The following is a 27,682-nucleotide window of genomic DNA, read 5'->3' as shown; positions in this document are numbered from 1 at the left end:
CTAAAAATAAAGTACTATAAAAATAGGCTTTAAATCGACAAGAAATTTAACAACAGCACAATACATATGGAGCTAAATCATTTAAACAGGAAACCCGTCAAAGAAAACAGTAGCACAGATTTACAAAATTCACCTTTGTTTACATTTTTAAAAATCTGACACTAATGCATTTTCAAAATTATCTGTCCATAAATCTAACTTCTTTGTCTACATACCCGTATCTACTGCCTTCTTAGCAACATCACTTCATGCTTAGAGGGAAATAGCACCCCCTGTACTCAGAGCACCAAAACCTTACTCAATCAGCTTCAGCATAATAGATAAGGACACTGTCTCCTTGAATCACAAGTGCAATTGACATGTTGTTTCTATCCTGTTTGCACTTAAGTAGGGGGCAGTAATGAAAATTGTGTGGGAAACGGAATGCCAAATTAGATTTAGTTAACAGTTTTCGGGCAGGTCACAATGTAGGCAGCCAGGGCTTTTGCTGGAAATAGGTGGAGGCAACAAATAATGCAAATCAGGTAGATGCTGCAGTTAGGTCCTTTTAAGGGTTTTCCTAAACCTAGGGCTCTGTTAGTTTTTGATCTTGCTCATGGACTACTGGTGGTACTATTTAGGAAACAGCTATTGACAGTGATCTTCATCTGCTCTCAGGTAAATGGTGAACTATTTTGAAAGATATCTGTCTTGTGTTATCGAAACTTTTGGCCATTTAGACAATTGCAAAGTGTTTCTAGTGACTGTTGACTACTCTAAAAGGATCTGCAAATTACTTTTATTTTCTACTTTACTCTCGTCTGACAATTCCATGCTGGCAAAAGGAGCAAGAACATGACAAAATGAGCAGACTTTCAGGGAGAGCAAATAGATGTGCCGACAGGAATCTTACCCTCCTCATATGAGCTCAGAGCAAAATACGTAAAGTTTTCTGAGCAGCAGCTACACTTCACCAGCAAGACTGCTACCTTCTGCAACAAGACTGGCCACTAACTGCCATGACCATTACAGATGGTCATGTCTGTTGGAGTCAAGGTTGTTGCAGCCCTCAATGTCTTTGTCTCCAGTTCCTCGCAGGCTGCCTCAGAGGATGTCAGTAGTATTAGTTAATCTGCAGTTAATGGCTGCACTAATTGAGTGTCTGATGCTTACTGCAAATGCTTTCATAATTTTTCCCATTCATTTAGGGGCATAGCAGAATCAAGTGTTGAGGTTTGTACTGATTGTAATTGTCACACAATTCCAATGGTCATTTGATGTACTCATCAGCCTGTCAACTCACCCACATGACTTCATTCTTTGCTTTAGCACTGAAAGTGTGAGGTTACCTGCTTTGGGACAAGGGTTATGTCCTGTACACATGGCTCATGACTTCTCTCAGGAACCTGTGTTTAAAGTGTACTACAATCAGATGCATATTTTAATCGGAGCTCTATTAGAGCAAACCACTGGAAACCTTGAGCAATGACTCTAATTCCTGGACAATAGCTTCCTGCAATTCAGCCCACAAGGACTGTCCCATATGAGTGATTTACTGCCTGCTGCAGAGTTTTATTCTGTATTGGAAACAGCAAACTGCACCAACACCTTTCCTATGATGAGAGAAAAGCTATTGAAGGCATGGAGGATGGAAACAGAGTGGGAGGTCACCAGTATCTGGCTTCATGCAGAAGTCTCCAGCCATAGCTTATTGAAGAGCTGAAGAATCCCTCTGCCCCTTCCACTAACAATCATGTTCAAAATCTCTCAGTTCTTTCACCCTCAAAAGTGACTGCATCTACTTTAAAACCAACGTTGATCTCATGTCAACTAACAACGCAGGAAATTTGTCTGTGCACCCATTTCCCTTTGAGGGGTGGGGGAAGCAATTCCTTTCTACTGTTGACTTGGTCTTTGATTACTTCCACTGCTATATCTGAGAACTTGAGGATCTTGGCGAAAGTCACTGAGTCTACTGCTGCAGAATCTGGTTATCTGCAGTTACGGTGAAAATTATACTTCCCCTTTAAGATGCTGCAAGATGTCTCTATGTATCGCCTGTACCATCACGTCTTCCACTCTTCCAATCAGGAAGCAGCTTATAGAAGTGGGAGTTTACCAGCAGGTAACCAATCCCATTTAAATTCATCTAGCACCATAATAGCATGCTCCCGTGCCAATTACATAAGGAACACATGCCCCACCCAGCATTTGCCCAAATAACATTATATGTGCCCACACGCCACCCACTGTATGTACATGGGTCAAGCAACCAACTGCACAGATTGTGTCACTTGTCAACCTTCAGTTTGTAACAGTTGACAAGAGCAGGCTTTCTCCTCTCAACAGTTAAATTCCACTACTCTGGTCCTACCACACAATTTTTTTTATTACAAGTGATGTCAGTTAAAGAAATTAATCCAACAGCCTTTGTTTGAAATCCTGCATTAAGCAATTGTTTGTAAATTCCTCTACTACATTCGGTTAATTTATACACTCATTTAATTCAGCACAATCATTTTGAACAGAAGTCAACACTCCAGCAGTGCAGTTATGATAAATACTGCACAACCTTTTGTGTTTGTGTCATAATAGAAAGTCAGGAGAATAAAACACTACAGTATTTACAGCAGTTCTGTTGATAGTAAAAATGAGGCCAGACAGATATTTTTGCAGGTGCAATGACTTGAGTTCCTCCTTTCCGTTAACTGCCATCTATTGCTTATTGTGCAGAATGAACTGCCCCATTTACAATAGACGATATCATCTTCATGCTTTCAAAGTTACTTAAAATGTTCCATGGTATTTAGATTTTCTGTAGACTACTTACTGACGAGATAATATTTAATTCTGAATTTATTTTCAAAATATTTCTAGATACTGCTGGTATGCTTGAAACTTATTTAACTTTTTAAAAAATAACTCCTATTTTTCCAGTTAGTTTTCTTAGATTTAGTTACCTTACATTGACAATACATTTTGGGGACAATTTTCCTCAGGTTCTGCACATAGGGTTTTTCTTGCCTAGCTGCAAATTCAGGAAAAAGGGAGCAGAAATCCATGATGTATCTCTGTCCCCCCATCAAATTACTCCAGGATTTCCAGAGGTTTTCCAAAGGACAGAGATCTGAGTCTATTCCTACAATTCCCATGATAATGAATGAAAACTGAGTCTGGACCTTTTGAATGTTGAAGTCTTAAGAGGGCATCTAGTGCAGAGACACTCAGAGAAGTCCTTGGACCCAGGTGGATCAAGAAGAAAGGAGCTAGCTGCAAAGAGCAAAACAATATCCGAAGGTCACCTTGTTGTTTGTGGTTGCTATGTGGAAGACCAGTTTGGACCAGTTTCCTCTCCCTCTTGCCTTGCCACCAAGCCCCTATTTTGTTGATCGAGAATCTTCCAATTCTTTTTGACTGATCCAAATTAACTCCCATTCACTTGCTAGGTGGCAGTCTACTCCATAAGTAGAATGCATGAGTTACAACTTATGCTATATTAACACTAAGGTTTCTTCAGTTTTTAATTATGTTTCTTCCTCGTGGGACACAAGTAAAAGCTGAAATGGATTCATTTTAGCCATAAGAAGCCTTGCTGCCTGAAGGTGGTAGATTTTTGGGGTAACCTGGCAAGAGAATTTGTGAAGAGAAATAGTTCAAATCTCTGGTCAACTTTGACAAATGTCTTGCAGATGAACTGATCTGCTTAAGCATAGGACACTTGGGTGAATTTAGGTTGTTGAATCCCATATCATCTGATATCTGAGTGCTGTCTTCTTGCCTGATTGAGGGGCGGGAGAGTAAAATGTCAGCCTGCTAACAAGATCAGGATCTCTGCATGATGCTACCATAGGATTTGTCATACTGTCATGGTCGGACTCCAGATTTCTGTCTGATTAGATTCATAATGCTATAATATCAGCACCAGACCCCTCCCCCCAGCTTTGCCCACAAAGAAAAGCTGTAATTTTACCAATTATCCTCACTGCTTGGTCCAATAAAAATCTGAAAAGTGATGTACCTGCCTTTTACACAATTGCGAATAGACACATTTGAAATGTAACCGATACTGTGGCCCTGAATTTTAGTGGACTTCTTACCACTGCATGTTCAAAACCTTACCAGAAATGGTGGATGGATCCAAGTTATCAGCTTTTCAACGGTGCAGTAGCAGAATAGCTAAGGAAGTTCAGGCTTTCTGTATTTCACTTTTGTGACAAGAACAGTAAGATGCTGGAGGTGTTTAAGACCGGCAGCAGTGAGGAATTCCTGCTCCCAACTGCATAGCTGCCAATCCTAAATATAACTTGGCCTACAGCTTATTCACAATATGTTAGGGTAGGCTGACAAACTCAGTGGGTTCAGTGTGCATGGTATCTAACGAGCACCCACCTCCTATCAGTACCGAAAGTATGGTGAGGTCTTTGCGTGTGTGTACTCATGCATGCATAGAATGCTCTACCAAGAATAATGATTGAGTTACAGTCAGTTGGGAGCCAAATAATGTCAGGAGGGATTTGTTAGATGAAACCCTAAAGAGTCTGAGACTCACAACATTAGTCTATCCATATTAATATAATCCAGGTTTTGAGAAGGTTGAAAAGTACCTTCATCATGGGAAATAAGTACATAAGTGAGAAAGGATCAGAAGGCTTGACTGAGAAAGCTTTTCTCTAAGCTCTGGAATTCGCTTCCTAAGCTGCTCTGCCTCTCCATCTATCCCTCTTTCTATCCCTCCAAAACTTATATCCATCTACCCTAATATCTCTTTATGTGACTCAATGTTTGAATATCCTCCTGTGAGGCACCTTGGAATGTTTCACTATATTAAAGGTGCTATATAAATGCAAGTTGTTGCTTTGGCGGTTATATAAAATATGGTGAGAGGATTCATAAACATTAGCACAGACCAATGGGTTGATTGGCCTGTTGCTGTGAGTTCTATGCAATTATCAGTAATATGCCCTCCAGTTTTCTGCTTTCTCAGACCTGTGAGTCAATTGTCTTGTGTTTCGTTCTCTGCTTGCAAACTGTTGTTGTACTTCAAGTTTTGAACTGAAAATTTACCAGTTCAACAGATCTTCCCATGTTCCTGTTGCTGTTGCTTTGCTTCTGGAATGAAATCTTGTCACAGTGTGTGTCTGAATTCCTGATTTTGTGACAGCTTTATCCCATTGGAAATTCTAGCCCATACAGACAGTCGACTTCTTGAGTAAATCAGCAGAATCAAATATGTGGAGGACAACTTGGGAAAAGATTATTAAAGAAGAATTTAAATATAACTCCTGGATAATGTCTTTTACTTTTCTATCATTTTATTATATCAATATCCATATATTTTGCAATAATGCATATTCTTAAATTAACCAGACACACACTTTAAACAACAATTTCAAACTATTCTTGTGACCAGAGTTGAGTTTAACATCACTTTCCTGACAGTAAATGGCCAAATAGGCAAGTAACAATGAGAAGGATTGCTTAACCATTTGTGTTTCAACCTTCTCCTGACATTGTCAATTTCAGGGTCTGCAGATCGATAAAGTGCCCATTTAAAAGCTGGCAGGGGCCTCATAAGCTTTTATACAGATTGGAATTGTATTATGTCAAAAGATCCTGAAGGGGGCCTGAATGGGGACACAAAATTGAAGAGGATCCAATTCTTCAGACATAATCTCCATGGTTACACTTTCCTTTTTGGAGTCTTGGAGGAGCCAAAGTGCTCTTCCACGTCTCACAGGGAAAGTCATGTCCTCCCCTGCCCTGGACTTATTCCTCCTTGCCCCCGTGTAAGATTTTTCTGAGACTCCCCCCTATCACTTATTCAAATTTTAAAGTTTATTTATTAGTGTCACAAGTAGGTTTAAATTAACACTGCAATGAAGTTAATGTGAAAATCCCCTAGTCGCCACACTGCAGCACCTGTTCTGGCACACTGAAGGAGAATTTAGCACAGCCATTGCACCTAACCACATATCAATTAATGTTTATTTCTGGCTGATGAGGCACAACCTCTGCCACCACAGACAGTGACCCAATGAAGAATTGCACAAACAGCAGTAAAGGAATGCAACAAAGTACATGGGCCTACCAGACTAATCTGGCGTGTAAGGTTGTAAGGCAGTCTGCAATTACACTTCAACTTTAGTCAATCACATCACCACCTGCCAAGGATACATCCCATCCCTGTGAAGGTGGAAGAATGGGAGCTGGCAGTATGATACTTCCCATGCCTGACTCTAATCCTCTTCTAGAAATCACCTTGGAAAATGCCATCAAAGGAGCTCTTCTTTACAAAGAAACCTGAAATAAGACTAGGATCTATCTGAGTCCAGATAACCCTGTGTCAAAGCTTTGCCAAAGGGTCATCTGGACTCGAAACATCAGCTCTTTTTTCTCCTTACAGATGCTGCCAGACCTGCTGAGATTTTCTAGCGTTTTCTCTTTTGCTTTCAGATTCCAGCATCCACAGTAATTTGCTTTATTCTAGGATCTATCTACACTGGTTCCCACACAGATTCCTGGCCTTCCAGTATATTTCCACCTGATTGGTGGCAGGAACTCACTAGAACAGTTAAAGACTTTTGGCCCCAGGGTGTTTAATGAGACAGGGGAAAATGCAAAGTTACTTGAATTTTAAGCACATTTTGTAAAACAAGGATTAAATAGTGTTGCAAATATTATAACTTTGAGACCTACTTTATTGATTATCAATAATGTGTAATATTTTTACTTTGAGTCAGTCATCTGGTTTTGCTGCAGTAAATTTTATGTAAGACAAACTGCTGTGGCATTGGAGTGCAATGAAACCACAGTAAACAGCAGAAACTACAATCCTGATGGTGGTCTACCCATTAACAATGACAAAGAAGATCTAGTAGAATACATTCACAATTTTTAAACAACGTTGAAAACCTATGCCCAGTTTTTAGGACAATATTATTTGCAATGTAATAATCTGTTCTGTTCAACAATGGTATTTAATTCTAATGCTAAAGCAAAGCTACTACTGTAATATATGGAAAATATTACTGTCCAAATGACTTTTTCCATTGAAGACTCACAGCCTTTATTTTGGAAACAGACTATCTGCTGAAGTTTAAAATCTGCTTTCAGAAACAAAGTTGTATTTGGTGATGATACATACATATAAAACCAGCAACATGAGAAGAGAAATAAGTAAATAAGGTCACAGTGAATATGCCTTAAAACTATTACAGCAGCACTTAAATAATTAGAGAAATGACCCCCAGAGTAGGTAAAGTGTCTTCTTCCACATTGCTTTATGCTTGAGTAATAGATGTTAATCAGTTAATCATACCTATTGGTATACCACTTAACCTATGATCTAGGGTCAGAGTGCACATGGATAAGATCGAGCAGGCTCAATCCACTCACCACATCCAAAATGGTAGCTTCATTGAAGTAGTATTTGTATTATTCTGCTTGTAACTAACATCCTGATTTTTTTTTAAATGGCAATTTTTGGAATGATGATCAAAGCATAATACAAAATGCTGAACTCCTGTCCTCTGGGAAATGGGGTTATAAAGCTTATGTTACTGTGCTTATACCCCAGGGTCCTGGCTTAATAATAGAATCACAGCACAATATAGTACAGAAGAAGGCCATTTTCAACCATCTTGTGGGATTTTAACATCCCGTCCACCACAGGAACCAGAGCAAGTAAGGGGTGGACAATGGGAAGTCCGTTAACCTCGGGGTTTTATGGTTTTGGGATGAGTAAGGCCATAAAATCTCATCCATTGGGCAGAATTTTATGGCCTCGCTTGGGCAAGATCATAAAATCTTGCCCGACCAAGGCCAACGGAGATTTCTGTTGTGGCAACTTCTGGGGTGAATGAGGTGGTAGGGTTTCAGCCATTGTATCTTTGTCACTTTTTTGAAAGAGCTATCCAATTAGTCCCAACCTCCTGCTATTTCCTCAGAGCACTGAATTTTGTTCCTCTTCAAGTATTTATCCAATACCCTTTTGAAAGTTATTATTGAATCTGTTACCCATTATCCTTTCTGGCAGCATTTCCAGATCACAGATCACTAATAGACATGATAAACTCACTTTCACATCTGTTATTCCAGCTCATCCTAATGTAATGTAGAGGAAATTACATTAAAACAACATTTAAAAAAATCTCCTTATATCCAATTGGTTCTTTTGTCAATTATTTTAAATCTAATAGAAACATACATAGAAAATAGAAGCAGGAGTAGGCCATTTGGCCCTTTCGAGCCTGTTCCACCATTCATTATGATCAAGACTGATCATTAAATTTAATACCCCAATCCCGCTATTCTCTCATTCTCCTTGATCTCTTTAGCTCCAAGAGGTATATCTAATCCTTTCTTGAAATCGCACAGTATTTTGGCCTCAACTACATCCTGTGGTAGTGAATTCCACAGATTAACCACTCCCAGGATGAAGAAATTTCTCCTTGCCTCAGTCCTAAAAGTTTTATCTCTTATCCTCAAACTATGATCCCTCGTTCTTTATTCCCATCTTTATTCCCATTCTTTCCGAAGCCATCCTGTCTAATCTTGTAGAATTTTAGAAGTTTCTATGAGATCCCTCTCACACGTCTAATCTCCAGTAAATACAATCCTAACTGATTTAGTCTCTCTTCAAATGACAGTCCTGCCATTGCAGGAATCAGCCTGGTAAACCTTTGCTACACTCCTTCTATAGCAAGAACACTCTTTCTCAGATAAGGACAGCAAAACTTCATTCAACACTTCAAAAATACTTGATCAGCTGTGAAATTCTTCTGAATACCTGGTGCTTGTGAAAGTCGCTATGTAAGTAAAAGTGTCTTTTCTTGAACAGCCTTGATCTATATGGCCTGCTGCATTCTTTCTTTCAAAATGCATCATTTCACACTTTTCTGCATTAAGTTTCATCAGCCATGCATCTGCCCATGTCACCAATGTGCCTATGTCCAAGGATATTATGTCATATTGATATAACCATATGACATGGTTATAATGACCATATGAATATAGACTTAGAAGACCAGGGGTCCGAATATCAACACCAAGGGGATGTCACCAAGGGAATACTTACCTTCTGTCTAAATAGCCATTACTCACTGCTTTTTATGTGTTAGCAGGTTTGGCCTCCACATTGCCATTGCCCGTCTAATCCCACTGTTTTTCATTTTTATTAACTAGCACATTACATGGTACTGTTGCAATCTCAATAGAGACCAGTAAACTTTTCAAAAATGTTGAAATCTTAGTTAGAAAAAGAATAAAATTATGAATTCCATGGTTTAAAACAAAAATTTTCATTAGACAAGAGAAAAAAAGAAAGGAAACACACTGGGCTGAGTTTTCTCAGAAAATTTCTAAGTGTAAATCAGGTGAAAAAATGGGGGCTATAATCATGTGGTTTTTTTCAGCGTGATAAGTAATATTCATTTACGGTACTCTGTAAAATACAGAAACCATAGGGTTGGGGGGGGATGGGGAGATGAACATAGAACATAGAACATTACAGCGCAGTACAGGCCCTTCGGCCCTCGATGTTGCGCCGACCAGTGGAACCAATCTAATGACCCTCTAACCTAAACTATTCCAATGTTATCCATATGCCTATCCACTGACCATTTGAACGCCCTTAAAGGAGTCTAGGCACACCACGAAGCTGACTGCTGAGCCTAGGCAGGCACCCCTATCTCCGGCTGCTCATGCCCCACTGCTACTGCCAGTGAGGATGGAGAATTTGGTGCTCAGAGAATCTTGCTGGTGTGAACGGCTATATTTACAAATGTGCCTGGATGCCAGCGTAGGATAGCATGGAAATCAATTCCATGCAGTATCTATGTGCTTGATTTCAGACAATAGCAACAGACAAAAAAATGAAGAACACAGAAAAAGTAGAAACGAGAACTGAGATGATGAAGAAAGGCTTTAGAAATTTAACAGAAATGTGCATTACAGGAGACTAGGGAAGGACTACAAAATTCTGACCCATAGCACTGTTGGATGCTGCCTTATCGAAGCCAGAGTGAGGTGTGCTCTGCCACCAGCCATTTTTAATATGACCTGCATGGCTCTCCCTGCTGATATGATGTTCTGTTTTTGACATAGGACCACATAGGTTCGTTCAAAGTATTTACATATCACCCAGCAAAGAACACAAATTCAGTGACAAGAGAGACCCAGCATTACCATTGTTTACTGGGGCAGTCACTCAACTTGCAGGTGCCGAATTTTGAATAATATGTGCAATTACAAAATGTATGGCAATACAGTGGGGTGTTATTGGAGGTGTGATGGTGACAGCCTGAATTCGGCACTGCTGCCTGACAGAGAAGCCAGAGGGTCTGTTGACTTGTGCACAAAAAGAGCAGGATTTATCCAGTCCTACTGAAGTTGACCGCTCGAAGTGATGAGCTATGCAAAAGCCCATAGACTTCATAAGTCAGAAGGGCCAATAAGCAGGACAATGGCTTACTACATTCAGTGTGGCAAACGTCACCATGGTTGGGTGTGTGTGGTGGAGGATGGGGGGGGGGTGGTGGGGGCAGCGGGTGGGTGTTGCAGGCTGGCCAAAATCTGCAACAGATTTCAACACTGTAATTGCATTGTATCTGGATCAGCAACATGACAGGAAAATGAGGCAGAGGCTGTGGCAAGGGCAAGCCCCTCAGTACACCCACTACCATGTTGCAGCCAGGCTTCTTGAAGAGGACAGGATACTATTTGGTAGGCCACCCAGTGAACCCATCATCTTAGTGTGCATGCACATCAGCGTTCTTAAAAAAAACTTAAAACATAAGTTTGTTTATTAGTGTCACAGGTAGGCTTACATTAACACTGCAATGAAGTTGCTGTGAAAATCGCCTAATCGCCACACTCTGGCATCTGTTCGGGTACATTGAGGGAAAATTTACCATGGCCAATGCACCTAACTAGCACGTCTTTTGGACTGTGAGAGGAAACTGGAGCACCCTGAAGAAACCCACATGGACACGGGAAGAATATGATTGGGCACAGAGAGTGACCCAAACAGAGTATCGAACCTGGGTCCCTAGCGGTGTGAGGCAACAGTGCTAACCACTGTGCTACCGTGCCATCCTCAGAAGGACAGTTTGTTGAGCTTTCTACTGCATTGTTTTCCATCAAGATCTTCAGAGAACAGGACAGCACAGGAACAGGCCCTTTGGCCCACCAAATCTGTGTCAATCACATCGTCCTACCTAGGCCAACTGCCTGTATCCCTCTATACCCTACCTGTTCATGTGCCTATCCAGATAAGTCTTAAATGTCGGTAATGTACCTGCTTCAACCACCTCACTTGGCAGTGCATCCCTGGCCCTCATCACCCTCTGTGTAAAGACTTCCCCTGCACTTCTCTCCTGAACCTTTCCCCCCTTACCTGGAAGTTGTACCTCCTTGTGACTGTCATCTCTGCCCTGGAAAGAAGCTTCCAACTGTTCATTTTATCTACGCCTCCCATAATTTTATAAACTTCCATCAGGTCACCCCTCAGCCTCTGCTTTCCAGGAAGAACAATCCCAGTTTATTCAATCTCTCCTCATAGTGAATACCCTCTGTACCAGGCAACATCCTGGTAAACCTTTTCTGGATTCCCTCCAAAGCCTTTTGATAGTGTGGCAGCCAGAATTGGACACAGTATGGAATTTCAAGTGGCGGAACTTGTCTGCCACCTCATTTGCCACTGAGCTGTCAAATGGTTCACCACACACACATCCTAATTCCATTTGTAGTCTTCGCATGCAGCGTGAGTGTCTGAGCTGGTCACTTAAGTGCTGTTGTCCTTACCTCTCCTCCTGTCCTGCGGCAGGAAGGCATCCAACCTTGGGTCTGGAAGGACAAATTCGGGAAGGGGTAGGTGGGGTAAAGGAAGGCAGTAAGTGACCTATGGTCACACTATCATGGCTTGTTCATCATGCCAAATAGCAGAGTGATGAGTCTGGAGTTGAGAAGGGGAATGCAGTATGCACAGACAATATTTGCAGTGTTAAGGGATGCCAAGGATTCTGTCATAATGACATCATAATATGATGAGCAAAGACCTCTATAGGGCCTAGATGATGCATGAATCATTGTCCCACCCCTGTGTCCCCCCCCCCCCCCCCCGCCCCATTCTGCTGTACTCCCTTGTGTCACCTTTACCTACAAGATAAGCATGTCAGTAATTACGTTGCACTGTGTTTGGGTGATGCAGTGATATGTGGAAGCAGTGAGAGCTGAATGTATGGCTGGAATCAGTGATATGTGTGTGAAGGTAAGGTAGAGTATTTGGATGTTAGGCATGAGTCCTGAGTGTCAGGGGACGTTGATGAGTGAGTGAATGGTAGGGGGAGGTGAAAGGTGGGGATGCATTGAGCAGTGTGAGAGGTTGGCAGGAATCATGTGAAATCCACTCACTGAGTTTGACCATCCATGTTAGATAATTGGACTTCTTGTGGCACTGTTCCAGATCCTTGGGTCCAGACCCTGCAATTTGACTTCCCTCCCAACAGGCTGCCAATCAACACTTGTTATTCGCACACAGTACATGGCCCATGTTGAGCAGTCAGACCACCCTTAAACCAATGCTACAATCAACTAAACAATGAGGCAGCACCAAATATGTGTGCTGCCTACCTCCCCAGTAACGTACGTCAACAAGTCTCAAACCATGACAAATGTCCAAAATACTGTGTGAACCAATTTCTGGCCCTATGAGTTATACTGGAATTCTCGGGCTGCTCATGCCAGCAGGATTCTCCCACCCATGGGTGTCCTGCCAGCATGGCATGACGTCAGTGGGAATTCCCATGAGCAGTGGTGGGACCAGAGAATCCCACCGCTCACAAAAAATGCACCATTTCCCACCGGCAGACAACACACAGCTGGAAGGCTGGAGAAACTTAACCTGTATAAAGTAATGTTAAAATTGGATGTTGGAAAGTTGTGTTATTTGCATGATTGACTTATTCACTGTAGGTACTTCATCTTTCACACACAGCCTCCAATTGCTTAGTGAATGAAGACAGTGCCCAGTAAGATGCAAACCATGCAGATCAGCAACTCACAAGATTTGTCCTTGGTCTGTGGCTAGTTTTCTGATTTTAACTAAAGCAGCATTTGGTGGCATTATAATTGGCTTCAGTGTATCCTCCCTGGAATAAAGCTGTTGCCAGCATTCCTGTTTCTAATCATCTGCTGACTCTTGTTGGACAGCAAATGTGTTAAGAATCTGATCAAACTCAGCTGTAATTCATCCAACTGTCAATTCTCATTGTCCAGGTTTACACAATGAGCGGCATTGCACTGATGTTCATCAGGACATCTAGAGTGGAATTGTCCCATCCTGCCAGCTGCGGGAATTGTAGCAGATGGGCCAGGAAATTTGGCAGACCATTTAAACGTCCGTTGACCAAAAGTGGGAATTTGTGGTTTTGGGGCACCTATACACAGAAAATTCTGCCCCTAGTGTCAATACATAAGAACATAAGAACATAAGAAATAGGAGCAGGAGTAGGCCATCTAGCCCTTCGAGCCTGCCCCGCCATTCAATAAGATCATGGCTGATCTGTTGTGGCTCAGTTCCACTTTCCCGCCCTCTCCCCATAACCCTTAATCCCCTCTCTTATCAAGAACCCATCAACCCGCTTCTTAAAAATATTTAGCGAGGCAGCCTCCACCACTTCAACGGCAGAGAATTCCAGAGATTCACCACCCTTTGAGTGAAGAAGTTCCTCCTCAACTCCGTTCTAAACCGCCTCCCCTTTATCTTGAGGCTGTGCCCCCTAGTCCTACTGTCTTTTTTGAGCGGGAAGAGTCTCTCCACCTCTATCCTAACCATCCCATTCATCATCTTATACGTCTCAATGAGATCTCCCCTCATTCTTCTAAACTCCAACGAGTACAAGCCTAGTTTATTCAGCCTCTCCTCATAGCTCAATCCCCTCAACTCCGGTATCAGCCTAGTAAACCTGCTCTGCACTCCCTCCAGGGCCAAAATATCCTTGCGCAGGTGCGGCGCCCAAAACTGCACACAGTACTCCAGCTGCGGCCTCACCAATGCCCTATACAGCTGCAGCAAGTACAATGGTATACTATGTAAATGACAATCTACGTAAGAAATTAACATTGAGCTTTAATAGCTATTAAACTTAGAGCATATTCTAAGTCGCTTCAAGTTTCAAAAGACCACGGGGTGTATCGTGGCAGGTCCTGAGATAGCTCATGCTGAATTCAAGGTTTCTATACAAACCTGCTGTATCTAGAGCAAAAACAGAAAATGCTGGAAAAACTCAACAGACCTGTGGAGAGAGAAAATAGAGTTCCCATTGGGAGGGATTTTATGGGCCTCGCTTGTGCGAAACCGGAAAATCCCATCTAAGGGCAATAGACATTTCCATTGTCCACCCCACGCCACTCCGATTCTGTGGCTGGTGGGGTGGTAGAATTCTGGTTAACATTTCAAGTCTGTATGACTCGTTCTCAGAGCTAAAGAAAGGGATGAACATGAAGGATTATATACTGTATATGAATGAGTGGAGCAGGTGGAGCAAAATAGAGGATCAGTGCCTGGCAGGATCTGGGACAGATCGCAACAAAGGTGTGTAGGTCATGAGACAGAAGAAACATTAATTTTGCTCTTACTATTGTGTTATATCCAGGTATGGGTTCATTAGTAAGTGTTCTTCCTGAGATCGAGCCTGATGACATGTTGAATGAGCAGAAGTCATGAGGAGTAGGGTAAACCGCTGGAAGAGGAAGGAGAAGTCATAGAACAGAAGTCATAGAATCCCTACAGTGTAGAAGGAGGCTATTTGGCCCTTTGAGACTGTACTGACCTCAATCCCACCCCTATTCCCATAACTCCATACATTTACCCGAGCTAATTCCCCTGACACTAAGGGGCAATTTAGCATGACCACCTAACCCACTCATCTTTGGACTGTGGGAGGAAACTGAAGCATCCAGAGGAAACTCACGCTGACATGGGGAGAACGTGCAAACTCCACACAGACAGTGACCTAAGCCAGGAATCGACCCAAACCCTGGTGCTGTGAGGCAGCAGTGCTAACCACTGTGCCACCATGCTGCCCATAAGGATGTGGGAAGGGCTCTCAGAAGCCCCAGTATGTTCAAGGAAAAATTCTCCTACCTGAAATTCAGAAAGGGATAATGCGGGAGATGTCTGCAATTCACTAAGGTGTTGTCACCAAAATCCGCCAATTGCTGCAGTACAAGTCCAACCTTAGAGCAAGGTAAGGACTTGTATTTCCAATGAGTTTGAAGGTGAACATAGCTATAAATATTTGTGCATCTGACTTCTTCCAGACTGTGCAGGAGAAATTTCCAACTTCTTGCAGTTTCAGCCCATTGTGGCATATGGGAGATGACTGGCGCTACCTATTCAAAGAGCAATAATTAATTGTCATGGAGAAGTAGATGGAGTGAGCCTGTAACTTTGTGAGATAGGTTTTCTTAGCGCAGGGTGCCAATGACCGCATGAATGTACATTGTTTTGTAGGAGTTACATGATATCTCTGTCTTGTACCGCAACCAAAAAAATGATTCCAGTCCCTCAACTTGCAGCTGGAGTGTGACCTTGTGCAGTAAATTATGCAGGTTAATGCCCATGATCTGCAGCCATGATTCCTTCATTCTGTGGCAGGATGTTACAGGAGCATCTGAAACATCGTATCAAACCAAAAGGATAGATATTGGGCAACAAGGGCTATTGTTTGATTACATGGCTCATGTCTGTAACTGGAGCCATGACCCACGCACATGACCCATGTACACAAAGAGAGACATGCTACCTCAAAAAATACAATCAAAATCTCTTTGGTGAGTGAAAGCCATAGTTGAACTGCCTGCATCTCCTGGGGATATAGGATGGCCTGAATTAAAGTTAAGGTTTATTTATTAGTCACAAGTAAGGATTACATTAACTCTGCAATGACGTTACTGTGAAATTCTCCTAGTCGCCACACTCTGGTGCCTGTTTTGGTCAATGCACCTAACTAGCACGTCTTTCAGACTGTGGGAGGAAACTGGAGCACCCAGAGGAATCCCACGCAGACATGGGAAGACCATGATCCAAGTCAGGAATCGAACCCGGGTCCTTAGTGCTATGAGGCAACAATGATAACCACTGTGCCACTATTCCGCCCCCTGAATTTTCCAACTGTTTACGCTCTACCACCATGGTCAGCACTCAGCCAAATCTCTGTTTACTGCAGTGGAATCGGAGAATCCCAGCTGCAGGTGAGATCAGACAATTTGGCTCGACATCTCTGCTACTTTCCACCCACTCCACCAAGTTCTCCTGTACAGTGTTCAAAAACCTGGCTGCATGCACTCTTCTATAGTCACCCAGTGTTCTTTGTTACACTATTCTGAATGATGCAACTTCCTTTTAAAAGGCTCAGCAAAGTTTCCTGAAGTTATGTTGCATTGCCGCGACATTCAGCCACCTACTAATGCGTGCAACCAATAAATGGCAATAAATTGTTTGTATGCAAGAATCATGATAATGGGTAGACATTACAAGTCGCCTACATTACATTGGGTATGTACAGAGTAATTGTGCATCATGATCACTACACCCATTTTCAGGGAATGATATAATTTGGCCCCGTGCTGTTTCTCCAGGAGATCATAGATAACACACCTTGGGAGGGTAGATACTTTGAGGCCTCTAACTCAGCAGAAATGTGGTGTCAGTGTCCTAAAAAGTAGAGGAAATTACTTTCAACTTTGTTCTTGCTGGCACTGTAATTATTAACATTTGTTACCAGGTCTACCATTGTATACACTCCACCTAATATCATCTGGTAGTCTGTTTAGTTAGATTTTACTGCATTTTTGTAAGGTTGAGAGGAGCAGGAGTACTTTCTCCAGGCTTCACTTCCTCCTCCATATTATAAGAAAGAACCCAACACCCAAACCCCATTCAGTGGCAGCTCACATTCAGGCAGGAGTCAGACATTTCACAGAGGGTTAAAGTGGCATCGCTCTGTCTTCACTGCTTGTTACCATTATTCTCCTGCTGTGTCCAGTAATACTGCTTTCATGCCCTGCTCATGAATGGTGTGGCCATCCTGATGATGTCCCGCTGGCAGGACACTAGTGAGAAGATGTCAATCCCATGGATTTGAGGGGAGAGATCTTCACACCTTACCCCGGTCATCCCCAAACCGAGAGGCATTGAGGGTATTCCTAGCCCTGCATCCATGTGGACCCTGGCCGAGATCCTTTCCCTGCCTTCTCTTGCAGGCTGCACTTCACTACCCTCCTTAACCTCCTCCTCATTCAAGGAGATGTGGCACTCCTCCATGTCCTCCTGGTCCAGCTGCTCTTCCCATGGCAATGGCAGGCCATGCAGAGGACAGCACAATGATGCGGGACATCCTTTGGGGGCTGTACCAGAGAGCCCTCCCAGCACCAACTGGTCCAGGCACCAGAACCACATCTTATGCCTGCTCAACAAGCGCACTTGTAGATGTGTGAGCCTCATTGTAGTGAGTCTCAGTTGGTATTTTGGGCCTTTGAGCTGGAATCATCAACCACCTCCTGAGTGGGTATCCTTTGTCCTCAAGGAATCATCCCTGCAGATGCTGATCTCTCTCAAAAACAGCTGAGATCCATGAGCATCCCATAATGTTGCTGTCATAGATGCATCCCAGGAAATGAATACAAAACTGCATAGGCACATGGTGTGGTCATAGACAATCTGGCCATTAACGGAATGAAATCCCTTGCAGTTTCTAAACAGGGGAATATAGGGCCATGTGGTTCAGTCTAGGACACCCTGCACTTGAGGCAAGCTAGCTATGTGGATGAAGACCATGGCCCTGGCATCCTACCTCGCCTGGTCCCGGGCAAAGTTGATGTAAAAGTGAACCCTTTAAATAACGCGTCTGTGACCTCCATTATGCTGACATTTCAGATGTCACACAGATCACACATGGAGCCATGAAACTAGCCACTGGCATAGAAGCTCAGTGCAGTTGTGACTTTCAGGATCCAGGCAATAGGTGACCATCAGTGCATGTGGTGCTAACTCCTGCATCACTCGGCACAGATTGTCCACCCTCCCCCAGGACAGGCCTAGTCTTCTCCAGCACTGGATCTCTAATATCTGGAGTAATAATCCTCTCCCCCAGTAGGCCTATTGCCAGTATTGTCTTCTTCGAGGCTCCTCTATCAGTGGCCCTTCATCCGGTTGATCAGTGGGCCCTGCCTCCCTTTCCTCTCTGGGCTGATCCTGGCCAAATGCAGCTGCACATTGCTGCTGCTGCTCCACAGCTATCAATAAAATTGCCAAAGTGACTGATGAGAAGTCCTAACGATACCCTGACCCACAGCTCTCTCAGGATCTGGGACACCATGCACAACACCGTTACGTGAGCATCTGTCCAATAAGCCTCACTCCATTCCCCACATTTGCCCCTTTCAACTCCACTGAATGAAGTTCCTTATCCCTTGAGAATCTTAGTGGTATGTGTGACACCTACCCCCCTACCTCCAAGGTGAGGACTGAGGGCAGTCAGTCAGCCTGCATTCTAACATCATGGGGGAAATGATGTCCCTATCCCTTGAAGGGATGACTTCACCAGGTGGCCTTGCACTGAGGGACACATCAGTGCTATCTCTCTGTTATATAGACATGAATTTGAGCCTTGAAATTCAATGCTCGGGGGTAACAATTCCTCTATTTTGTATAAAACCAATTAAACTTAATTTTAAATTTAATCAAACAAATTGAGGGAGGAAGTAAAAGGGACCTTGCATTAAACAAAAGCATCTCACAAATGAAATTTAAAACACCAAACGAAAATATGATGAAGGGGGTCGATATGGCATCCTAGTCCCTGTGGTGCCCACCTCAAACGGAAGGGGGCAACTCTTCTCACTCTTTTGAGTGGGACAATGCTTTCAAGGGGTTAAAAATTGGGTACCAATCTGGCACACTCATGCAATACAATGCTGACTGAATTGGTACAATTGACTTATCAAGGAAGAATCTGGAAGCTGACCAGTTAACTGTTTTCCCATTGCGGCAGATGACGCTCGCCTAATTCGTTTGAGAACAATAAATAGCATGTCAGCTTCATCCTTAGAGGGCACCCTCATTTCCCGCAACTCTCATGGGCTACAGATTAAACAAGTTTACAACTGGAACAACCAGCCACATAGACACTAATCCTTGACAGCCAGGCTTCTATAACCAGAGGCCTTGAACTTCCAGACAGCTCATGGCCTTGGGTTTCACAGTGCTGCCTGACTGTGAACATTCATTCTTACAGTCATCCGATCTCCTGTATGAGGGTTTTCAAGCCTCATTAGGTTGGAAAACACTCTTTGTTAGAGTCCCCCACACTGCAGCCTGGCCTCTCATGGGCCTCCCAACTCAGTTCTGAGTTGAATTTATCAAGGTCCATCGCATCTTCTTCTTCACCCCCTCTGCAACTGGCCTGGCACCCCGGATGGTATTAGCAATCTTAGTGCCCACCTCTGACATCCCTTTGAAGCAATTAATAATCAAATGCGACCAGTGTCCTTGGTGCCTTAGGATTGTTCCCAAACCTTTTTTGCTGGCATCACACTGCAAGGTGAATTCTTTGAGGAGGTAATGAGCAGGCTGGACAAAGAAGAGCTAGTGGACTTTACCTACTTGCATTTCGAGAAGGTCTACGAGAAGGTCCACACAGGAGGCTGCTGAATAAAATAAAAGCCCATGATGTTAGAGGCAAGATAATAACATGGATAAGAAATTGGTTGACTGGTAAAAGGCAGAGAGTGGGAAGAAAGGAGTCTTTTCAGGATGACAGCCAGTGACTAGTGGAGTTCCACAGGGGTCAGTGTTGGGACCACAATTTTTCACTTTATATATCAATGATATACATGAAGGAACTGACAGTATTGTGGTTAAGTTTGCAGATGATACAAATATAGGTGGAGGGACAGGTAGCATTGAGGTGGCAAGGAAGTTGCAGAAGAACGTGGACAGGTTAGGAGAATGGGCAAAGAAGGGGCAGATGTAATACAATATGGGAAAGTGTGAGGTTATACACTTGGTAGGAAGAATAGATGCATAGACTATTTTCTAAATGAGAGAGAGTTCAGATATTAGAAGCGTAAAAGGATTTGGGAGTCCTTGTTCAGGATTCTTTAAAGGTAAACTTGCAAAGTGAGTTGGTAGTTAGGAAGGCAGATGCAATGTGAACATTTATTTTCAAAGGACTAAAATACAAAAGCAGAGATGTGCTGCTGAGGTTTTATAAGACTCTGGTCAGACCACATTTGGAATATTGTGAGCAATTTTGGGCTCTGTATGTAGGGAAGGATGTGCTGGCCTTGGAAGAGTATCCAAAAGAGATTCACGAGAATGATCCCAGAAATGAAATGTTTGACGTCTGAGGACCATTTGAGCACTCTGGGTCTGTACTCGATGGAGCATAGAAGGATGAGGGGGGGATCTCATTGAAACTTACAGAATACTGAAAGGTCTGGATAGAGTGGTCATGGAGAAGATTTTTCCATTAGTAGGAGAGACCAGGATCCGAGGGCACAGTCTCAAAGTAAAGGGACGACCTTTAGCACTAAGATGAGGAGAAATTTCTTCAGCCAGAGATGGTGAATCTACGGAATTTATTGCCAGAGAAGGCTGTGGAGGCCATGTCATTGAATGCATATAAGACAGCAATGGATAGGTTCTTGATTGATAAAGGGATCAAAGGTTAAGGGGAAAAGGTGGGAAAATGAAGTTGAGAAACATATCAGCTTGAATGGCAGAGCAGACTTGATGGACTGAATGGCCTAATTCTGCTCCTATATCCTCTAGTCTTATGGATTTCATAATTGACATCATAGTACTTTGGCACTAATGCCCGTTGTGGCTTGATATTTGATTTTAGTAAATGCTGCTCCTTGTTTTGTTCCCCAATACTACTGCATCTCCTTTGAAGTAAGCTTGTGTAATGTTTATACACTGATGACAAATTTTGCTAAATAGTTTACAAATCTAACAAATCATTGCACTGCTTTCATGTCTGTTAGTTACTTCATTGCTGCTACAGCTCTCAACTTGTTAGTATCCGGGCAAAGGCCTTTTGCCATCAATATATGACTTATGTACTTGAATTCAGGCATCTTCATTTGCCTTTTTTCCTTCTCAACTTCAGGTTAATCTAATGAGGTCTCTTCAGCAACTGTATTAAATTCTGATCATGGTCAGCAATGGCTTCCTCCATTGTGTCTCCACATCCATAGATTTGTAGATCATCCATTATGATTTCCTCTCCTGGAAGATCAGTGACTACCTCATGTTATCTGTGTTGATTCTCTTCTGGAGCTGTGGAAATGCCAAACAGCAAGTGCAACCATTGGTATCTCCAGAACGGTTTCCAGCACATCATGAGAAAGCTATTGCTTTCATCTAATGTTATGTTACAGAAATCATCCTTCACATCCAGGGTAGTGAATATTTTTACTTGGCAAGTTGTTTAAAAATTACTTTGATGGTTGGCATGTGGTAATAAGGTCTCTTCAGTATGATGGCACAGTGGTTAGCACCGCTGCCTCACAGTGACCTGGGTTTGATATCCGGCTTGGGTCACTGTCTGTATGGAGTCTGCACACTCCCCCCATGTCTGCATGGGTTTCTCCTGGTGCTCTGGTTTCCTCCCACAGTCCAAAAAACGAGCTGGTTAGGTGCATTGGCCACGCTAAATTCTCTCTTACTGTACACGAACAGACGCTGGAGTTTGGCGACTAGGGGATTTTCACAGTAACTTAATTCCAATGTTAATATAAGCCTACTTGTGACACTAATGAATAAACATGCAAACAAACAAACAGTACTTTATTTATATGCTTTGGGTCTAAGAATACTCACAGCTTTCCAGATTGGTTAACTGCTACCATGTTTCTAATCCAGTCTGTAGGAATTGTCACTTTTTTGATTACTTCTCTCTTTTCCAGCTCTCCTTTCTTGCCTTTTAGGCTTGACTACAGGGCAGCTGAATCTTCTCTTGGCAGATGCTGAATTGATCTTACACTCTCACCTAGCTCAGATGATACTCTCCTGGTAGATGTTCTTTAGAATCTGTTCTACCATCTCTGGTTTTGTGTGCTTTGACATGTTGTAAACATCTGTTGACACATTCAGGATTACCAGTCCAAACCTTAGTCTGGCTTCAACTGAGATGAGTGACTGTTGCATCCCATCTATCATCTGGTACTCTGGATCTTCATTTTTCCCATTGATTTAGGCCTTCAGACTAAATTATCCTCTTGATTTGAGTATCATGCCATCATATAGTCTCGGTATTACTTTTGAGGATTACATGTCCCGATTGTCATTTTGAGCCACTTTGCGCAGGTCTGCGAAGATCATTTTGTTGCATGATCACCAGTGAATATTAGACACTTCTTGTTCACTTGATACTCTCCCTCTGTGGTCATTATTATAACAGTCACAAACCATTTATTCCCTAGCAACTTGACAGAACCAACCTGTTGGATTGTATGTAATGTTTGGTGTGTACCCGGTTCACAGAAGGTTCACTTGATTGATTCCAGGAATGAAGAACTTGTGTTATGAAGAGAGATTGAGCAGTTTAGGCCTATAATCACTGGAGTTCAGAAGAATGAGAGGAGATTTAATTGTGATCTATAAGATGCTAAAGGGGATTGACAGGGTAATGTAGAGTAGATGTTTTCCCTTGTTGGACATTCTAGATGGTAAGGCTACAGTTTTAGTCCAAGGGCTGGCAGATTTAAAGTAGAAATGAGGAGGGCTTACTTCACTCAAAGAATTGTGAATCCATGGAATTCTCTACCCCAGAGTGCAGTAGATGCCGGAACACTAAACAAATTTAAGGAGAAAGATAGATTATTAAGTAATAGTGGGATAGAGGCTTATGGGGAGCGGGCAAAAGGTGGAGATGAGACCTGAATGAAATCAGCCATGATCATATTGAATGGCGAAGCAGGCTCAAGCAGGTGAATTGACTACACCTGCTCCTAGTTCTTATGGTCTTATGTTTTCTGCTGAAATTTCACTCATGACCATCTGAATAGGCTTGTGTTGCTTTTTCCTCTTGCACTTATATATGATGTGATTTTGTTTTGTACTGTTAAAACATTGCTTTCCATACGCTGGGCAATCTTTCTTTTGCCTTGTATGATGTACTGAGCAGTATTTGCATCCTGCCATCCGTTTGTGATTGCTCTGCTCTTTCAGCCTGGAATATCTCTCAGTATTATGTACTTCCTGGTCTGCTCGAACTGACATTTCACAAGCTCCACATTTCTACATAAGAATTATTGTTACATATTCATAGAAACCCTACAGTACAGAAAGAGGGCATTTGGCCCATTGAGTCTGCACCGACCACAATCCCACTCTGGCCCTACTCCCATATCCCTACATATTTTACCCACTAATCCCTCTAACCTAAGCATCGCAGAAAATTATGGGGCAATTTTAGCATGGCCAATCAACCTAACCTGCACATCTTTGGACTGTGGGAGGAAACCGGAGCACCCGGAGGAAACCCATGCAGACACAAGGAGAATGTGCAAACTCCACACAGACAGCGACCCAAGCCGGGAATTGAACCCAGGTCCCTGGAGCTGTGAAGCAGCAGTGCTAAACACTGTGCTACCGAAAATATGAAATAGGAGCAAAAGTAGTCCATTTGGTTGCTGGAGCTTGCTCCACCATTCAATAAAATCATGAATGATCTGTTTGTGTTGAGTTCCACATTTCCCCATCTACTCCGGTAACCTTTGATTCCCATGCTTAACAAGGATCTATCTACACACATCTATCACTTTCCTGAGTATAAGTTTCTCCTCTTTCAGTAGATTTTCTCTCAGTATGGGGTCTCGTCTGCTGAAGATTCATCAATCTTTAATCAGGACTTTTTAGCTGTCTGAGTTCGCATGATTCTGCAAACTGTATTACAGTAGTCACTTATTGTTTAATGGTTTTGTTTTTATCTTGAGCTTTAGTGTTGAATCCAAAGCATTGATAAGTGATGTTCTCTTGACATTTGAGGCTTGCACATCTTTGAAGTGTGTTTCTTTTGTCAGCTAGATTTAGAGTGGTATACACTTTGTAGCAGCCCTATCCCAGCAATGTTAGAAGTGTAGCTACTCTCATTGGTACTGTCTTATGAAGTAACTGCTGTTAGTTTATAGTCTTACCATTGCAAGTAGAAAAACTGTCAACTTTTCCACGTATCACTTTTCACTTCTACTGGAGCTGAAATTGGAAAGTTTACAAAGTTTGCCATGTTCACTCACCCAGTATTTACTTTCAGCTTTTGTCTGTGTTCACTTTTCATAGTCCTTTTTCAGCAGCTTTTTTGAAGATTTGAACATTTCTGTGTACCTTTCAGAGTTGCTTCTTCTCTGCAACTTCCCAGGATTCAAAAATCTGTTGGGGTAGGCATTGCAGCACAATGGTTAGCACTGCTGCATCGCAGTTCCAGGGACCTGTGTTCGATTCCCGGCTTGGCTCACTGTATGTGTGGAGTTTGCACATTCTCCTCGTGTCTGCATGCGTTTCCTCTGGGTGTTCCGGTTTCCTCCCACATTCCAAAAATGTGTGGGTTAGATTCATTGGCCATGCTAAAATCGCCCCTTAGTGTCCTGAGATGTGCAGGCTAGAGGGATTAGCAGGTAAATGTGTAGGGATATGGGGGGAGGGCCTGGGTGGGATTGTGATGGGTGCAGACTCGATGGGCCAAATGGCCTCTTTCTGTGCTGTAGGGTCTCTATGATTCTATCTCCACTTCCTGACACCACATTTTGATTTTAAGAGCAGCAGCGCTTCTTCAGTGCTTTATCATTATAAATCTTTATTGAACTGATCTTAAGATGGCAGCTTACAGAAATTGCATCATAACAGATGTCACCTTACAATAGAAAGTCAGATAGACCAGACAGAACTAATTGCATTACAAACTCAGTTACATCTATTCTGCTGAAGGAATCTTCCTGTATGTCTTCACTTTCCCCCAACTGAGGATTCCCTTCTGCCGGAGTTCACAGTGGGCTTTGTTCCCATTCCACTTCTGCTTTCATCCCTTTTTCTTCCTTCCAGAAGCACAGAAATGTGAGCAGCCTAGAGTAGATGGGGCTTATTTATTTTAGCAGAGAGATCATGGATGAAGGGGCCTTGCTTTAAAATGACTGGCAGAAAGATTAGAGGGGAGATTTTGTTTTTATTCACTCATGGGAGATGGGTATCACTGATTGGCCAGCATGTATTGCCCATTAGATGAGGAAAATCGATTTCACCAGAAGTTTGTGGGGCCTGTAACTCAACCCCTGAAAGAATAGCAAAGACAGGAACCCTCAACTTATTCAACAGCTATCTGGGTATGCATCTCAAGTGCCATTACAGGCTGCAAAGTGGGATAAGGGGAGGGGGGGGGGGCTCATTTTTTGGCCAGCATGAACACAATGGCCCAAATGGTTAGCCTCTGTGCTGTAAGCATTCTATGATACTATGAAATCCAAGGAATTGGTGAGTGTCATTGACCACAATGGAAGGCTGTGGTTGAGAATGTATTTTTAACTGTCTTGGCAAACTTAATGGTGGAGCTCTGCAAATTTGCCATTGAACCAGGGCACAAGGGATCTGACAGGGTTTCTCACCATGAACTATTAGGTACTAATAATGGTGCACACGTTCAATACATCATTGCTGTGGTGCCTGCTTGCTTGACATATTGTCCTTGAACTTGTTTCTATCTCATAATTATGTAAAATTTAAAAGTGCAGGTAATAAAGTGCAATGTGCCTTTGGCAATATTTCTGTAGGACTTCAGGATAACTTCATTCACTCCACAGACACCGTTTTATTTTTAATCGTGCCTGGCTCCAATCCTTTTCTTTTGTTACCTATATCCAGCAGACGGAGGTGACTGAAGTTACCCCTCCCTTAGTTAAAAATGAAAGCATTTCCAGCCGTATTCTTTGTGCAGCGTCAGTGTGGAGAATTTAAGTGAAAGTAAAAGTCCTGCAGCTTTGTCACTTATCTCCAGTGCACTGAGTCTAGTGCAGGCAGCCTAGCCTGACGTCAGCCGCCTAGTCTATAATACAGCCTCTGATAGTCACTGGCCAGAGGCGCTGTGATGGAAGACGGGAGATCTGAATGATTATGGCAATGGGACTCTGGATGTTTAGGTATTTCCAGATTTCACCGAGAAACATGTGGGATGGCGTTGCAGAGAGTACGCGATAATGAATATTAAATAAAACGATTAAGATGGCTGCATTCAGAAAAGCAATTGACTGTTTCCTCAACAGATTGAAAAATCCAACTTCACCCACTCAGTCAGCATCTAAGGACAGCACATCTGACAAAGTTGGACTGGGAGGCCGGCAGAAGAACTTTAATAACGTGTTTGAAGTGAAAAATAGAGGGTAAGTGTAAGGTGAAGTAAAATATATCAGAGAAAGAGCTTGTTTTCAAATTTACTTAAGCCAGGATGAGAGTATAACAGACTGTTAATCGCTTGGTTTCAACAAACGTTAGAAATACTTTCAGAAATGTAAGATGACATGGCCCCAGCAGTTTTGTATTTATATGTTGCTTGGGGTTATTTTTCTATCGTATTTCTTTCTCCTGCCATGCTTTTTCCCCTTTACCAATAAACATTGAACTCTACAGTTTGATTCTCTTGGGCAACACTGCTGTATACGTAACAACAGGAGTACTGATACTTATGTTATACTGTGTGCTATTTGGAAAGTTTTATTGAAATGCAAATAATTGAATGTCGTATTTAAAGATTAGCAACTGTTGTCCAGTCTTGCGTCCTTGACGGTTTGTTTACTTTGCTACTATACCTTTTGCAAAAGATGGAATATTAGGATTAGAAATCTGATAAACTATGGACAAAGAAGACAGCAATCTGTTTTTCTAGAGGGGATGGGGGTAGTAAAAGGCCATTCATCCTTTATGTTGTATGCAAAAGCAGAAACCTTTGAACAATTTGGTGTGTGTCACACATTTATCCTTGCTTTCTAAGAAACAATTTGTGCCTTTATTACTTTGGTTCTTTCACAAAATAGCTTATCCAACTGAAATTCATTTGATGATAACACAAGTATGTAGTCCTTTTGGATCTTGTCTGCACTCTTGCATCTCTGTAGAAGTCTGAGTTGATATGCACAATCTACTGTGGAGATGCTCTCCACTCTGAGCCAGCAGTTTGTGATGTTGATGGTGGCCATGATGTGGAGATGCCAGTGTTGGACTGAGATGGACAAGATGAGAGTTTCTCATCTTGAGAATCTCTCATCTTGTCCACCCTAGTCCAACACCAACATCTCCACATCATAACACAAGTAATTAGATGTTTATAACAAAGACTGCAATTTCTGGGCAGTTTGTCAGTAAATTTACAACAATCATTGTGTTGATTATCTGAAATGACAATCTGAAATGTTTTATACAAACTTTTCACAAATGTTTTGCTTAGTAATTTTTGTGGGATTTCCCCCATTCACAAATCAAATGCTAGGCTGATGATTTGTTGGAAGGCCCCTAAATGTATTGTTTGAAAATTAGCTGTGAAGTGATAGGCAAACAAAAACCTATTCACCACTTGCTCATTTTCCCTCTCCACTGGTTCCTCAGAGGCATGAGTTCCATATTTTTATTCTGCACTTTGCATTGTAAATGGAC

General features: G+C 42.4%; 1 protein-coding gene across 1 annotated transcript in view; it reads left to right on the top strand.

Moving 5' to 3' along the window:
- The first annotated feature begins 26,257 nt into the window (after positions 1–26,257).
- LOC145341471 (transient receptor potential cation channel subfamily V member 6-like) overlaps positions 26,258–27,682 on the top strand; it is a 130,738-nt gene continuing 129,313 nt past the window's right edge. The window contains exon 1 of the mRNA XM_080186437.1: positions 26,258–26,415. Within this exon, the coding sequence (XP_080042563.1) occupies positions 26,258–26,415 (158 nt within the window). The remainder of the gene's footprint in view (positions 26,416–27,682) is intronic.

This window comes from Carcharhinus amblyrhynchos, chromosome 3 (assembly GCF_965287045.1).
Source record: "Carcharhinus amblyrhynchos chromosome 3, sCarAmb.v2.hapA, whole genome shotgun sequence".
Lineage (NCBI taxonomy): Eukaryota > Metazoa > Chordata > Chondrichthyes > Carcharhiniformes > Carcharhinidae > Carcharhinus > Carcharhinus amblyrhynchos.
Note: the sequence above shows the minus strand (reverse complement) of the source record. Positions and strands in the feature narration are given on the sequence as shown.